Raw genomic sequence first — 12866 nt, forward strand, 5'->3', positions numbered from 1 at the left:
CTGCGAGGTGTGATGGTATCACAGAGGGTGGCACGGAACAGCCATTGTGACACGCGGGGTGTGGAACAGAGCTAAGGCTGCGGGGCTCAGGCCGAGCTCAGTGCGACCTGGTGAGGTGAGCAGGGAGGAAGGCTGTCTGAGGCTGCTGAGTGAGGAGGATTCCCCAGCGCCCAGGGGCCTGAGGTGAGAAAACCTCATCCTGCTTCTCCCATAGGTTGGCACGTGGAAGACGAAGCCCAGCACTGCTGGGACAGAGACTCTGCAAGTGGTTGTCATCAACACACACAATGTCCGTGGAGACACAGGAGGCTGCTGGCTCGAGGGAGCCAGGTGAGAGCAAAGTATCCTTGCACACAGCTCCCCATCACCGGGCAGAGGCGTGCTGGGGTTCTGCCTGCAGCAGAGAGGGGTGGTGGGGGCACACAAGGCCCCTCTGCTCCTTGGCCAAGGGGCCGCAGTTGAGCTGTGACTGCCTGCTGGGCCTGCAGTGCCTCTTCCCCTCCATGGCCTCTGGCCCTGTCCCTCAGCTGGCATGGACAGGATGGAGCAGCTCCTGAGGAGGCCCTAGGGACACCTGGACCCACTAGGCGCTCACTGCTGTTACTCTCTTGTCTCCAGCATGCATGCTGTGTGGCCGAGTGAACGTTGACCTTGGCATCACTGGGAACAAATACGTGATGAAGGGGATCTATTTTCATACTTTTTGTGTGGTGAGGTCACTCACAGTGCCAGCTTCCTTCCTCCAAGCAATGGCTTATGCCTTTCTTTCCTAACAAGATCACACACTTTGCTCTTCTGCAGACATTTTCCTCTGGCCTTTTACAGCGAGGAAGAGATGGAAATGCACATTTCTGTACTCAAGATGTCATTCGCACAGTGAGGCAGGCAGAGCAGATGGTGAGCACTGGACCAGAACAGGGAGCTGGTGCCAGGAGAGGCATGGAGAGCTTGGCCTGGTCCAAAGAAAGAAATCCCAACCCTTTCAACCACCTTCAGGAGAAATTCCTGCTCTTGCAGACAAACCCGGTTCAACAGGCAGCTCTGCCGAGTGCCACCCAGCCCTGCCTGCATCCTGTGCCCTGCCCATGGGAGTAGGGTCTGCTGCATAGGCCCTGGGGCTGCTGCTGATTGGGGCTGCTCTGCTCTTTCCAGCTCTGCTTCGTTTGTGGCAATTTGGGGGCCAGCATCACCTGTGCAAAGCCAGGATGTGACCACAGCTTCCATCTTCCCTGTGCCTTGGAGGGTGAATGCATCACCCAGTACTTTGGAGAGTACAGGTAAGGCCTGCCAGGCATCACCTATGGGCCTGCAACCTCTGCTGTCAGCAGCAGCCAAAGAAGCGAGGAATGCGCTGTGACATCTCCCAGCAGCCTGACAGAGCCAGAGCCAAGGCCTGGGGCTCTTTCCTGTTCCTCTGCCCTCCCCACAGCACTTCTCACCTTGCCCATCCCTCCCATCTTCCCCCAGGTCCTTCTGCTGGGAGCACCACCCACATCAGGCAGTGGAGGCAACACCAATGCAGGACACGACCTGCATCATCTGCATGGACCCTGTGGGGGATGGCAGGTCATACAGCACCATGGTATGCCCAGCCTGCCAACACGCCTGGTTCCACCGGCTCTGCATCCAGGTAGGAGCCCTCCCCTTACCCTGCAAGCACCGCAGGTGCTCAGCAGCACCAGGCCTGGCTCACACTCATACTGCTTGTGTTTCTGCTTCAGGGAATGGCCCTGCGCGCTGGGCTTTGCTGCTTCCAGTGCCCCCTCTGTAGAGACAGAGACACATTCTTAAGAGAAATGTTCAACATGGGGATCCGAATCCCAGACAGGTTGGTGTCTTTCAGCCAGAACTTGAGACGTGAGGGCAGGCCTGGACCTTTGCTGCCCATGAGTGTAGGCCTCAGCTTCATGAAGAAGGTGGAAATGAGGTCGGGCTGGAAGAGCAGGGATGGTCTGGGTCAGTCTTATTCTGGTGACACTAAGTTTTAACCACATTCTCTTTCTTATGTATCAGAAGTCCAATGTGGGAGGAGAACAATGCCTATGCATCTTTGGAAGGAAGGCATGGGCACTGTGATGCCAGCGACTGCCTTTACCCACACGGCAGGGAGCAGGCAGAGGAAGTGGGGTGAGTTATCTCTGCATGGGATCGCAGCCTCACCACAGCCTGGGCCAGCACGGACTGGGCACCAGAGCTGTGCCGGGCACTCCCTGGCTCAGGTCACTTTGTCTGCATGGCTGCAACCCCTTGGTTTCCACAGGCCCTGGCAGCTGCTCCTCTGCAGCTCCTGTGCTGCGCAAGGCACTCACCGGCGCTGTTCCTACTTGAGTCAGAGCACAGCCAGCTGGGAGTGCAACGCCTGTGCTGGAGAGGGCACCGGTAAGAGGCAAACAGCCGCGTGCTGCTGGGCTGGGGCCAGGCGAGACCTTGCTCAAGTCCCTTTGCCCCTTGAGGAATGGGACCCTGTCCCACCCTGTGGCTGGAGTTTCACCCCCTCACCTCTTTGCTTCTGGCAGGCCCCAGCACCAACTAGGATCTTGCCAGCCACAGCACCATCAGCCAGCAGAAATTGGGGCCAATCTGAGGCTCAACAGCACTGGAGAGAAGCAGCTCCAGCACCACCATCCAGGCACCATCGAGACCAGCTCATAGTTCCCAGGTGCCTGAAAACTGTGTCCTGTCTAGGCAGTGTAGGAGAGACCAGAAGAGAATACATCCACATTTACACCGGGATAAGAATACCTGCAATCAACTCAAGGACACCGTGGGAGCTGTCGTAACACTGCCTGATTGCTGAGAGCAGCACCCTAAACAGCCAGGAAACATCACGGTCTTCAAGGCACTCCCCTGCAGTTGGCTACAACCTCCAGTGCAGACAGGGTGAGTGGGCCGAGACACAAAGCTGCCCTCCATTGCAGTGTTGGGCCCCGACAATTCATATTCTACTAGCGAGCCCCGAACACGCCGTGGGAGAAGGCAGTGCTGAGAGCTGCACACAAAGCTACACAAACCGGGAGCACCAGGGTTCTCAGAGGATCCCATAGCAGGTGCTGGAAGTCAGTCCAGGCAGACAGGGTGAGCCCGGACTCGAAGTCGCTCCCCTCTTCCACATCAGAGACCCTCAGCCAGCCCCGAAGACGCCACAGGAGCCAGTCCAGGCGGCGAGGGCCAGCCCAGGGGCGAAGCCGCTCCCGGGTATCACGTCGGGCCCAGAACATCAACAGCCAGACCCAGTGATGTTGCGGGAGCAGCCATGTGCAAGCTCCACTTGCTGTCCAAAGTCATCACAGTCCATCACAATAAAACTGAGAGTTCCATCATGCCACTGTCAGTTGTGTTCTTCTCTGCCTTTCCCGAGGTGGGTAGCTGTAGGGACTGCAATCCCAGGGATCCCTTCCCCCCAGCACCCAACCCACTCCTTCCTCCCTGCGGCCCGGTTCAGGCTGAGCTGGGTTCTGGTCCCGACTCCAGCGGGGCGCAACGTTTCCAACACGCAACGGGGCGGAGGCCAGGCTGGCAGCTGCAGCCCCATTCTGGAGGTGTTTCTGTCATCTTGGGCATGTCACTGTGTTTGGGACATGCCGGCAGCTCTGGAGCTGCTGCCAGCTGTGGGGAGAGCCAGGAGCTGTCTTTCCTCCTGCATTCGGGCTGTGCCTCAGGGTCTGCTGCCACTGCTCATGACATCCACCCTATATTTACTTGGTCCAGTTGTCTAGAGAAATAGCCCACTGGTCTCTTCCTGGATCCCATGTGTTCTGCTAACTCTCTCAGTTGGCAGACAAAGTGACATCAATTCAAAAGGCTTTCCAGATAGGGCAGTCCTAGAGCAGGGGTGCTGCTCTCTGTTGAATAAAGGCTGTTTGGCATTCTGGGTTCCAGCCCAAAATTTCTCCTTTCACAGCTTCATATTCCATGATCCTCGATCAATCCACAGTTTGGTATACATAACCCTCAGCATCCTGCTGTACATGAGGAAGCTCGCATTTCATGTTTTGACTTTGGCTCCGGTATTTGACATATGGCCTGAGCTGGGTTCTGGTCTCGATTCCAGCATGGACATTGTGATCTTAGACCAACCATGACTCTGATTCTAACGGCAGTGTAGGACTGCACTTGACAGCAGAATGCAGTGCTGAGGGGGCTCTGCTGATACACTCTGGTCCTGTCTTTGCCATTCTGAGGACTGCATGCTGCTCCCAGTTTCCTGACTGCCCGTAACTGCCTCCAAAATCCCACAATCTCCCTCTCATTGCCTCTAAATTGCCCCAAACTGCCCCTAAAATGCCCCTGATTTGCCTCAGAAATTCCCCAAACCACTCCAAATTGCCTCAAACCACCCCTGATCGCCCGCTGCCTGTGGGACTCTGCCCACATCAGGAGGGGCCCTGAGACACCGCCCTGCAGCCAGGCTCAGTGCCAGAACCAATCCCTGCCTGGCTTTCCCCCATACCACACGCAATCATAAGTGAAATCAAAACGCTTGTTTCTATTGCGGCCCCCAGGAAGTGTTCATGTTCCTCGTAGAGGAGAGTGCGGTAGGAGGGAACGGGATCTCCATGCCCCATATTCCCACGTTCCCCCTACGCCCCCATCCCTTGTGCAAGAAAAGATCAGAATCCATAATTCTTGATCAGACGAAAATCTATAAATTTTGATCTTGGTGAAGCAGCAAAGATTTTTTGTTCGTTATTGTAATTGTGGCAAAGGAGAAAAAGCACGCTTGATCAGCAAATCACTTCTCCTTACATAAGTCTCCTCTCGTGGCAGGTAATTACTCTCCCGTTCCCCTGTTGGCCAAGTGCTCCAAACTCACAATCTATGCGACACATTTGCTAATCCATTTTTCCATGAGGTTTATCACCAACCTGTGGTTTTTAAGATCATTTTGTACGTTTCGATGGATACAGGAAGGCAATATTTCTTGAAGCTGTCATACCTGTCACATCTTATGCCAAGCTTTCCTTACGCTGCTCTGTCCGGTTTTTCACTATTGACAAAAGCCATGCTTAAGAAAGAAGAAACCCATAACAGGAAATATCCAAAGGTTGTTAAGACCCAGTTCCTGATTTATGATACTTATTACGCTGATGGAACTGTGCCTCACGGTTGTACGGTCAGGCGGAGGCGGTGCTGGAGGTGTTCCTACTGGAGCGTGAGGGGCTGGCACAGGTGTTGAAGGCCACAGAGGTGCAGCTGGAGCTGGCGGAGCGACAGCGGGAGGCAGCAGCGGCCGAGGCAGAGGCGGCCCAGAAGGCGGCAGAGGCACGGCTGGAGGAGCAGCGGCGCAGCATGGAGGAGCACAAACGTCAGCCGGAGCAGCGGCTGAAGGAGGAGCAACGTGTGTGCTTGGAGGAGCAGCAGCATGTGCTGGAGCACCACAAGGTGAGCACTGTGATGGTGTTGTGAGTGTACCATGGAGGTGCTGTGTGGTGGCAACAGCACATTGCGGCTGTGCTGTGGCGTTGTATGCTGCTACTAACACTGCTCCCTGTCCCACAGGAGTATGAAGCACTGCTGCAGGAGGGCTTCCAGCACAAAGCGGCAGCCAGCCATGCAGGAGCTGATCACAGAGCTGCAGAAGGAGAAGAAGAACACGGAGGTAGGCACCTGGATTAGCTCAGCTCTGAATGTTCTCAGCAGCATTTTTGCACCGTTCCTGCCTGGCCTGGCAGGCAAGCTTTTCAACAAACTGTGGCATGTGTGATGTAGACTGTCCCTGCAGTAATCCTGTTGGTGCGGTACTGCCTTCTGTGCACCGTTTTTGTAGCAGTCTGTACCTGCTGCTCTTTTACTCGTAGCAGCCCCACAACAGATGGATTTTCTGACAGACCAGGCAAGACAGACAGCTGCTTAACTTTGTCTGTGTCTACAGCAGCTATTTCAAATGCCCATCGATACCCCTTGGGATTCTTGAAATACCCCCTTCTGAGGTAATTGATGCCAAGTATACAGGAAGCCCCCAGGCCAGTCACAATTGGGTGTTCTTGCCAGTCTTTACCAGTGAGGCTTATTTCAGCCTCCAACACAGTACATTTTTGGGAACTCCCAGTCACCCCAGAAATATGAATTGATTCTGTCCCTTCGTGACTCGAGGGCATGAGAGTGCACTGCGCACCAGTGTTCACGAGCGCCTCATGTTTCTGTGGTTCTGATGTGCCACGCTATCGAATCCACTCAGTCCAATATATTCTATTGCCCCTTCCCCCTCCTGGCTGGGAACAGGGCCCTTCTATTTGTTAACTCTATCATTCTTCTTCCTTGACTCACGATCAGTATCCTTAGAGTTTTTGCCGTGTCCTGCAGCAACTGGAGCACTCACCTTTTTGGAGGAGTTCACCTTGGTGGATGGTCTGTCTTGTAATTCTTTTACCCATGCTCATTGTGCCATGACACACTGTGAGGCTGTGTGGTGGTTCCAGCACACCGTAGCTTCCCCATGGAAAGCGCATGGTAGCTTCCCCCAAGCAGCTCAATGCTGGAGCAGCTGGCAGCCGACATGGTGCTGACAGTATGGGAGGAGCTGCAGGAGGATGAAATCCCAAATCTGAAATAGAAATAGAATCACAAGGTTGGAAACGACCTGTAAGATCATCTAGTCCAACCGTCTTCACACTACCACTGCTAACACAAGCTACTAAGCCAGACCTTGCAGGTCCTCTTTCGGATGCCTCTTGAACACTGCCAGGCATGGCGACTCCACCACCTCCCTGTGCAGCCATTCCAGTGCCTGACCACTCTCTGAGAGAAAAAGTTCTTCCTTAAGTCTAATCTAAACCTCCCCTGGCACAACTTGCGGCCATTTCCCCGGGTCCTGTTCGTTGCCTGAGAGAAGAGGCCAAACCCCTCCTCACCACAGTCTCCCTTCAGGAAGTTGTAGAAAGCAATGAGGTCTCCCCTGAGCCTCCTCTTCTCCAGACTGAACAATCCCAGCTCCCTCAGCTATTCCTCATAGGACTTGTGCTCCAGACCCCTCACCAGTTTTGTTGCCCTTCTCTGGACACGCTCCAGGGCCTCAATGTCTTTCCTGTAGTGAGGGGCCCAAAACTGAACACAGTACTTGAGGTGTGGCCTCACCAGTGCTGAGTACAGGGGGATGATCACCTTCCTGCTCCTGCAGGCCACGCTATTTCTAATGCAGGCCAGGATGCCGTTGGCCTCTTGGCCACCTGGGAACACTGTCGGCTCATGTTCAGCTGAGCGTCAACCAACCTGGGGGTGATCCCTTTCCTCTTCACAATCATCCAGCCACTCGTCCCCAAGCCCATAGCGCTGCACGGGGTTGTTGTGGCCAAAGTGCAGGACCCGGCACCTGGCCTTGTTGGACCTCGTTCCATTCACCCCAGCCCAGCGATCCAGCTTATCTAAGTCCCTCTGAAGGGCCTCCCTACCCTCAGGCAGGTCAACACCACCTCCCATCTGCAAACTTACTGACGGTACACTCAATCCCCTCGTCTAGGTCATCAATAAAGATATTAAACAAGACAGGCCCCAGTACCGACCCCTGGGGGACACCACTTGAAACAGGTCACCAGCTGGACTTCGCTCCATTAACCACCACCCGTTGGTGGTTAAAGTTGGGCACGGCCCTCTAGCCAGTTTCTTACCCAAAGGAGTGTGTACCTGTCCAGCCACGAGCAGCCAGTTTCCCCAGAAGAGTACCGTGAGAGACCATGTCAAAGGCTTTGCTGAAGTCTAGGTAGACTATATCAACAGCCTTTCCTTCACCTACCACTCTGGTCACCCAGTCGTAGAAGGAGATGAGGTTGGTCAAGCACGACCAAAAGATTTCAGCTAGCAGAAGATGGTTTCGATCCATTGACATCTGGGTTATGGGCCCAGCACGCTTCCGCTGCGCCACTCTGCTGCTCAAATGAGCTACAGCTGGGCTTCTGACAACAGGCAGACACCTTCTGCTGGCACATGGAGGATGGGGCCTTTCTGTGGTTGATGAAGTCAGTACTCTTTCTCACTGTGTTTGCTGGTTGAACCCGATCTTCGCACATGTTCAGTTATCTCCTTGCTTTGATTGCGCAATATTCGCTTTCACAAAGTAAGCTGATTCAAGCAGAAGTTCCTTACCTGCCTGGCATAAGGAGTTCGGTATTTCATTGTTAGCTCCTTGGTACAAGGGCACAGATTCTTCCTGTTTTCTAAACAAACTACACGGCTATTCATCAGTGAGCATTACCACGCTTAACATCACTGTAAGTTGCATCAGTATGAATACGTTCTGAGTGCACCATGGAGGTGCTGTGCGGGACTGCAGGTGAGAAGTGGTTGTAAAAAGATGTTGCGGTGTTGCTGTGCCATGCTGCTGTGTGGTTGCACTGACGTGCTGTGGCTGTACCGTGGAGGTGCTGTGCAGTGCTACTGGGACACGGTGGCTGCAGCACAGCGCTGTGAGGCGTTCCCAGCACCACTCCATGTCCCACAGGAGCATGGGGCACTGATGCAGGAGTGCTTCAGGCATGAGGCAATGGTGCTGCAGCTGTAGATGGAGTGGCTGCAAGAGGAGAAGCACTGCATCCATCAGCCATGGGCCTCCTGGGTGCCCTGGTTGTGCTGTTCCTGCCCACAGCGGTTAGAGGAGATGCGGGAGCTCTGAACAGAACGAGCTGCAATTTTGCACCATTCCTGCCAAGTCTGGCAGGAAAGCTTTTCAACATACTGCAGCACATGTGATGTGGACTTTCCCCCAGCAGCTGTCCCTGCACTAAATGCAATGGAACTGTACTGGCATTAGCTTTTCTGGGAAGTGCGGGGCTCCATTCCAGGAAAGCAAAGGAAGTGTAAGCAGAGGGTTGACTAGGGGAGCTGGATGTACTTCCATTTTCAGTTCTGGAGCGTTGGCCAACACAGGAAGGTCATAGTATCATAGTAACCATAATGTCTTGGGTTGGAAGGGGTGTCAATGACCACCCGCTTCTATCCTCTCAGCTGCAGGCTGGTTGCCCACCACCAGCTTAGGCTGCCCACGGCCCCTCCACAGCCTCGCCCACCTCCGGGATGGGGCACCCACAGCTCTGGGCTGTAGTGCCGGCGCCTTTCTGACCTCTGAGTGAAAAACCTCCTCCTCATATCTCACCTAAATCTGCCCTCTTTTACTTTTAAGACATTTCTCCCCTTCTAAGCACTATCACACTCTGTAAAAAGTCACTTTCCCTCTTGCTTATAAGTGCCCCTCGAGAAATGAAATGCTGCAGTGAGGTCACCCCAGAGCCTTCTCTTCCCCAGGCTGAACACCCCCAGCTCCCTCAGCCTGTCTTTCTAGAAGAAGTGCTTCAGCCCTCTGAGCATCTTTCTGGCCCTCCTCTGGGCCTGCTGCAAAATTTGCACATTATTCTTGGGAGGGGAGGGAGCAGAGGGCAACAATCTCCTCCCTGCCTGCTGCCCCCCTCCTTTGATGCAGCCCAAGATGCAGTTGGCCCTTCTGGGCTGCAAGCACACACTGCTGCCTCGTGTCCAGCTTTTGTCCAGCTAGACACCCAAGTCCTTACCTCAGGGCTGCGTTCCATGGAGTTCTCCCACTCTGCACATCTATCTGGGACTGCCCCAACCCAAGTGCAACACTTTGCACTGGGCCTTGCTGAACTTCCTTAGGTTTACATGGGCCCCCTTCCAAAGCCTGTCCAGGTCCCTGTGGATGACGTCCCTTCCTCCTCTTGTGCCAACTACACCACTCAGCTTGGTGTTGTCAGCCAACTTGCTGAGGGTGCACTCAATCCCTCTGTGGCACTGACGAAGATGTTGAAGAGCAGCGGACCCAAGAAGATGCCCTGGGGGACACTGCGCGTGCCCGGCCTCCACCTGGACATAGAGCCACTGAGCACAACTACCTGGCTGTGAACATCCAACCAATTTCTTAGCTACCAAATTGTTTACTTTTTGAATTCATCTCTCTCCATTTTACAGATAGGGATGTGTGGCGCAGGACTGCGTCCAAGGCCTTGCACAAGTCCAGGTAGATGACATCAGTTGCCCTTCCTTTTTCCACCAATGCCGTCTCTCCATCACAGAAGGCCACCAGACAGGTCAGGCACCATCTGCCCTTGGCAAAGCTGTGCGGGCTGTCCAGGGTCACCTGGTTGTCACTCATGTGCCTTAACACATCATCCAGAAGGATCTGCTCCGTGATCTTCCCAGCTTGCCGGCTGGGAGTTCCTCGAGTCCTCCTTCTTCCCTTTCTTATACATGACAGCGATGTTTGCTTTTTTTCAGTCTCTGGGGACATCTCCTGACAGCCATGATTTTTCAAAGATGATGGAGAGTGGCTCAGCAACCTCATCAGCCAGCTCCCTCCATACAAACAGCAGCAGGGGGTGGACTGCTGTCACCAGCGTCACCATGCCCTGCGTGGACAGCACAGTGATGCTGTTGTGGAGTGGTGCAGGCACACTGTGACTGCACTGTAGTGGTGTGTATTTGTGTGGTGGTACAGGCACATTTTGGCTGCAGCACTGGAGTCACTGTGTTATGTGGCGGTACCAGCACACTGTGTCTGCATTAAGCTGCTCGGTGGTGGTGCTGTTGCACTGTGGCTGCACTGTGGCATTCTGTGGTGGCAGCAACCCCACTCCTTATCCCACAGGAGCATGAGGCACTGATGAATGAGGGCTTCAAACGCATGGCAGTGGCAATGCAGCAGATGACTGAGCACACGCAGGAGGAGAAGAAGGAAATGGAGATCTCCTCATGGTGCCACGTGGCTGTGAACATCCTCAGCAATCTGCTCACGTGGCTTCAGCTTGTCCTGTCAGACAGTGACAGCGAAGAGGAGGAGAGAGAAGAGGACAGCGATGAGGACAGCAATAAGGACAGCGATGTGTGGCCCTGTGCCCTGCCAGCTGTCCATGCAATATATTCTATGACACTTTCCAGCTGTTGTCACTTTGGGACAGCACTGGGCCCTGTTTGGGTAAAGCAAAGGAAGCAGTAGCAGGAAACATGGCTGAGGGATCTGGGCTTTCCCTTTTGGTTCTGGCAGCTGCATGGCCAAGGAGGCTCTACTGCCCCTGATGCCGGCCCTACTCTGCCTGGTTTGCAACAACAGCATGCTGTCTCTCAACCCCACAGCACTGGTATCACCCAGCCCATTGGTGGGCATGTCCATCACCGGTCTGCACCATCGTAGAAGTCCTTCATGTTGTTTGGGAGGGCAGCAGTGCAGTGACAACAGCGATGTGACAAGAATGGTGATGCGGTGACAGTGGCTTGATGTGGGCCACACACGACCTCACACTGCAGCTGCAGCCCATGAGCAAGGAGTACCTGGAGGACACACAGTGCCTGCGAACCGGTACAGTCATCACCACTTGTCCCTGCACGTCACCGTGTCCCTGTGGGCAGTGGCATCGTGGTGATGGTGGCAATGCCGAGAACGAACTGCTGGGCTGCCTGTACAACTTCTTCCCCCACCGCAAGCAGCTCATGCTGGAGCAGCCGGCAGCTGACATGGTGCTGGCAGTGTGGGAGGAGCTGCAACCGGGCTTCTGGCAACAGGCAGACACCTTCTGTGGCACATAGAAGAGGAGGTGCTGGTGAAAGTACTGCTGGGCAGCTGCGTAGTGATGGGCAGCAGTGAGCACTGGTACAAAAAGACAGGCGGCACATGGGGAATGCGTTGCGGGTGACTGTCACCTCTTGCAGCACTGGTGTGCCTGGCACAAAGATATGTGACAGCCATCACCAGCACCTATGGCTGTGCCATGGCATTGTGTGGTGGTACCAGCACAGCGTGGCTGTGCCATGGATGTGCACTGTGATAATACCAGTGCACTGTGGCTGCACCACGGCACTCTGCTGCAGTACCAACACCATGCCCTGACACACTGGAGATGCTGCTGGCCTGAGTGGTTGATAACAGGATGGGTGTTGTCTCCAAACTGCTGCGATACGCTGTACCTGTGCCAGCTGTCCCTATCAGAAGTGCAGGCCAGTGCCCAGGCATTGTGATTTCAGGGAAGTGAGGGGTGTTACAGGAAAGGAAAACAAACAGCAGTGGGAGGGCTGGGTTTGCTTTCTCTTTCAGTTCCAGTGCTGCAAAGCCACAAAAAGGAGCACAACCATGGACGCTTTGGTGCTCCCGATGCCGGCTCCGCTCTGCCTGGTGAAACAACAAGGATGGCAGCACCAACAGCTGCCTGCCTGCCACGGGGCACGGCTGCGAGGTGCAGAACTACAGTGGGACGCGGCTGTGCCTCTGCAACTATTTCCCCACGCGGAAGTGCTTTGTGCTGCCTTCGCCACTGGGCACAGAGGAGCACGGGCGCATGAAGCAGCTGCCCAAGGCCACGTTGGCCCCATGTTTCCTCCAACAGGCAGCCAAGTTCTGTGACTATGCGCTGAGCTCCACCTGGCCCAAGACGCTGCCTGACAGCGGAGCACTGACAGGGCAAGGTAAGTGGATGGTGGGAGGGGGGAGAAAAGCACATGGGGCGATGATGGTGACACAGGACAACAAGGAGACAATTGCGATGGCAACACAAGAGAACAGCATGAGAATGCACTGACTGCGGGCTGATAATAGTGATGTCATCATAAGGGACAGCAGGAGGACCATGGGAGGATAATGATGATGGCAAATTGGATGATGGGGTGACAAAGGCAAAGGCAAAGGCAACACGGGACGAATGGGATAAAGGCAATAGTGCCATGGGACAACAGGGTGAAAACGGGGTGACAGTGGTGACACAGGACAACAGGGGGCCAGTGACAATGGCAACATGAGACAGTGGAGTGATAACACTGGGGATAGCAGAGTGATGACAATGGGACAAAAGGGATACAATGGCAACACGTACAGCAGCGTGACAACGGTGAAACAGAACCATGATAACAGCAGGATGACAACGGTGACGTGGGGCAAT

General features: G+C 54.6%; 3 protein-coding genes across 7 annotated transcripts in view; 2 read left to right on the forward strand and 1 right to left on the reverse strand.

The window, feature by feature from the left end:
- LOC149916347 (E3 ubiquitin-protein ligase PHF7-like) lies at positions 1-3113 on the forward strand. 3 transcript variants are annotated; one of them, XM_090147857.1, is made up of 9 exons: positions 1-115; positions 215-330; positions 619-710; positions 802-897; positions 1153-1277; positions 1468-1630; positions 1722-1828; positions 2014-2127; positions 2517-3113. In XM_090147857.1, exons 2-9 carry the CDS (start codon positions 288-290, stop codon positions 2650-2652), a joined length of 876 nt encoding a protein of 291 aa, XP_090003983.1. In that variant the 5' UTR covers positions 1-115; positions 215-287; the 3' UTR covers positions 2653-3113. The 3 variants fall into 3 exon arrangements, with proteins under 3 accessions (XP_090003983.1, XP_090003984.1, XP_090003985.1); XM_090147858.1 differs by lacking the exon at positions 1-115 and adding an exon at positions 2261-2379 and having other exon boundaries at positions 127-330; positions 2517-2621; XM_090147859.1 differs by lacking the exon at positions 1-115 and having other exon boundaries at positions 127-330; positions 2686-3113.
- The window catches only part of LOC149916348 (E3 ubiquitin-protein ligase RNF123-like), a 24963-nt gene continuing 15201 nt past the window's right edge, over positions 3105-12866 (reverse strand). For 2 of the 3 annotated variants that reach the window (XR_016470001.1, XR_016469999.1), the window contains exon 10: positions 3105-6544. The gene's annotated coding sequence lies outside the window, so the exon portion shown is untranslated. The remainder of the gene's footprint in view (positions 6545-12866) is intronic. The other variant, XR_016470000.1, reaches the window with a different exon arrangement.
- LOC149916349 (uncharacterized) overlaps positions 12113-12866 on the forward strand; it is a 2116-nt gene continuing 1362 nt past the window's right edge. The window contains exon 1 of the mRNA XM_090147867.1: positions 12113-12396. Coding sequence (XP_090003993.1) covers positions 12270-12396 — 127 coding nt within the window. The 5' untranslated portion in view covers positions 12113-12269. The remainder of the gene's footprint in view (positions 12397-12866) is intronic.

Source organism: Phasianus colchicus, chromosome 11 (assembly GCF_987193195.1).
Source record: "Phasianus colchicus chromosome 11, bPhaCol1.hap1.1, whole genome shotgun sequence".
Classification (NCBI taxonomy): domain Eukaryota; kingdom Metazoa; phylum Chordata; class Aves; order Galliformes; family Phasianidae; genus Phasianus; species Phasianus colchicus.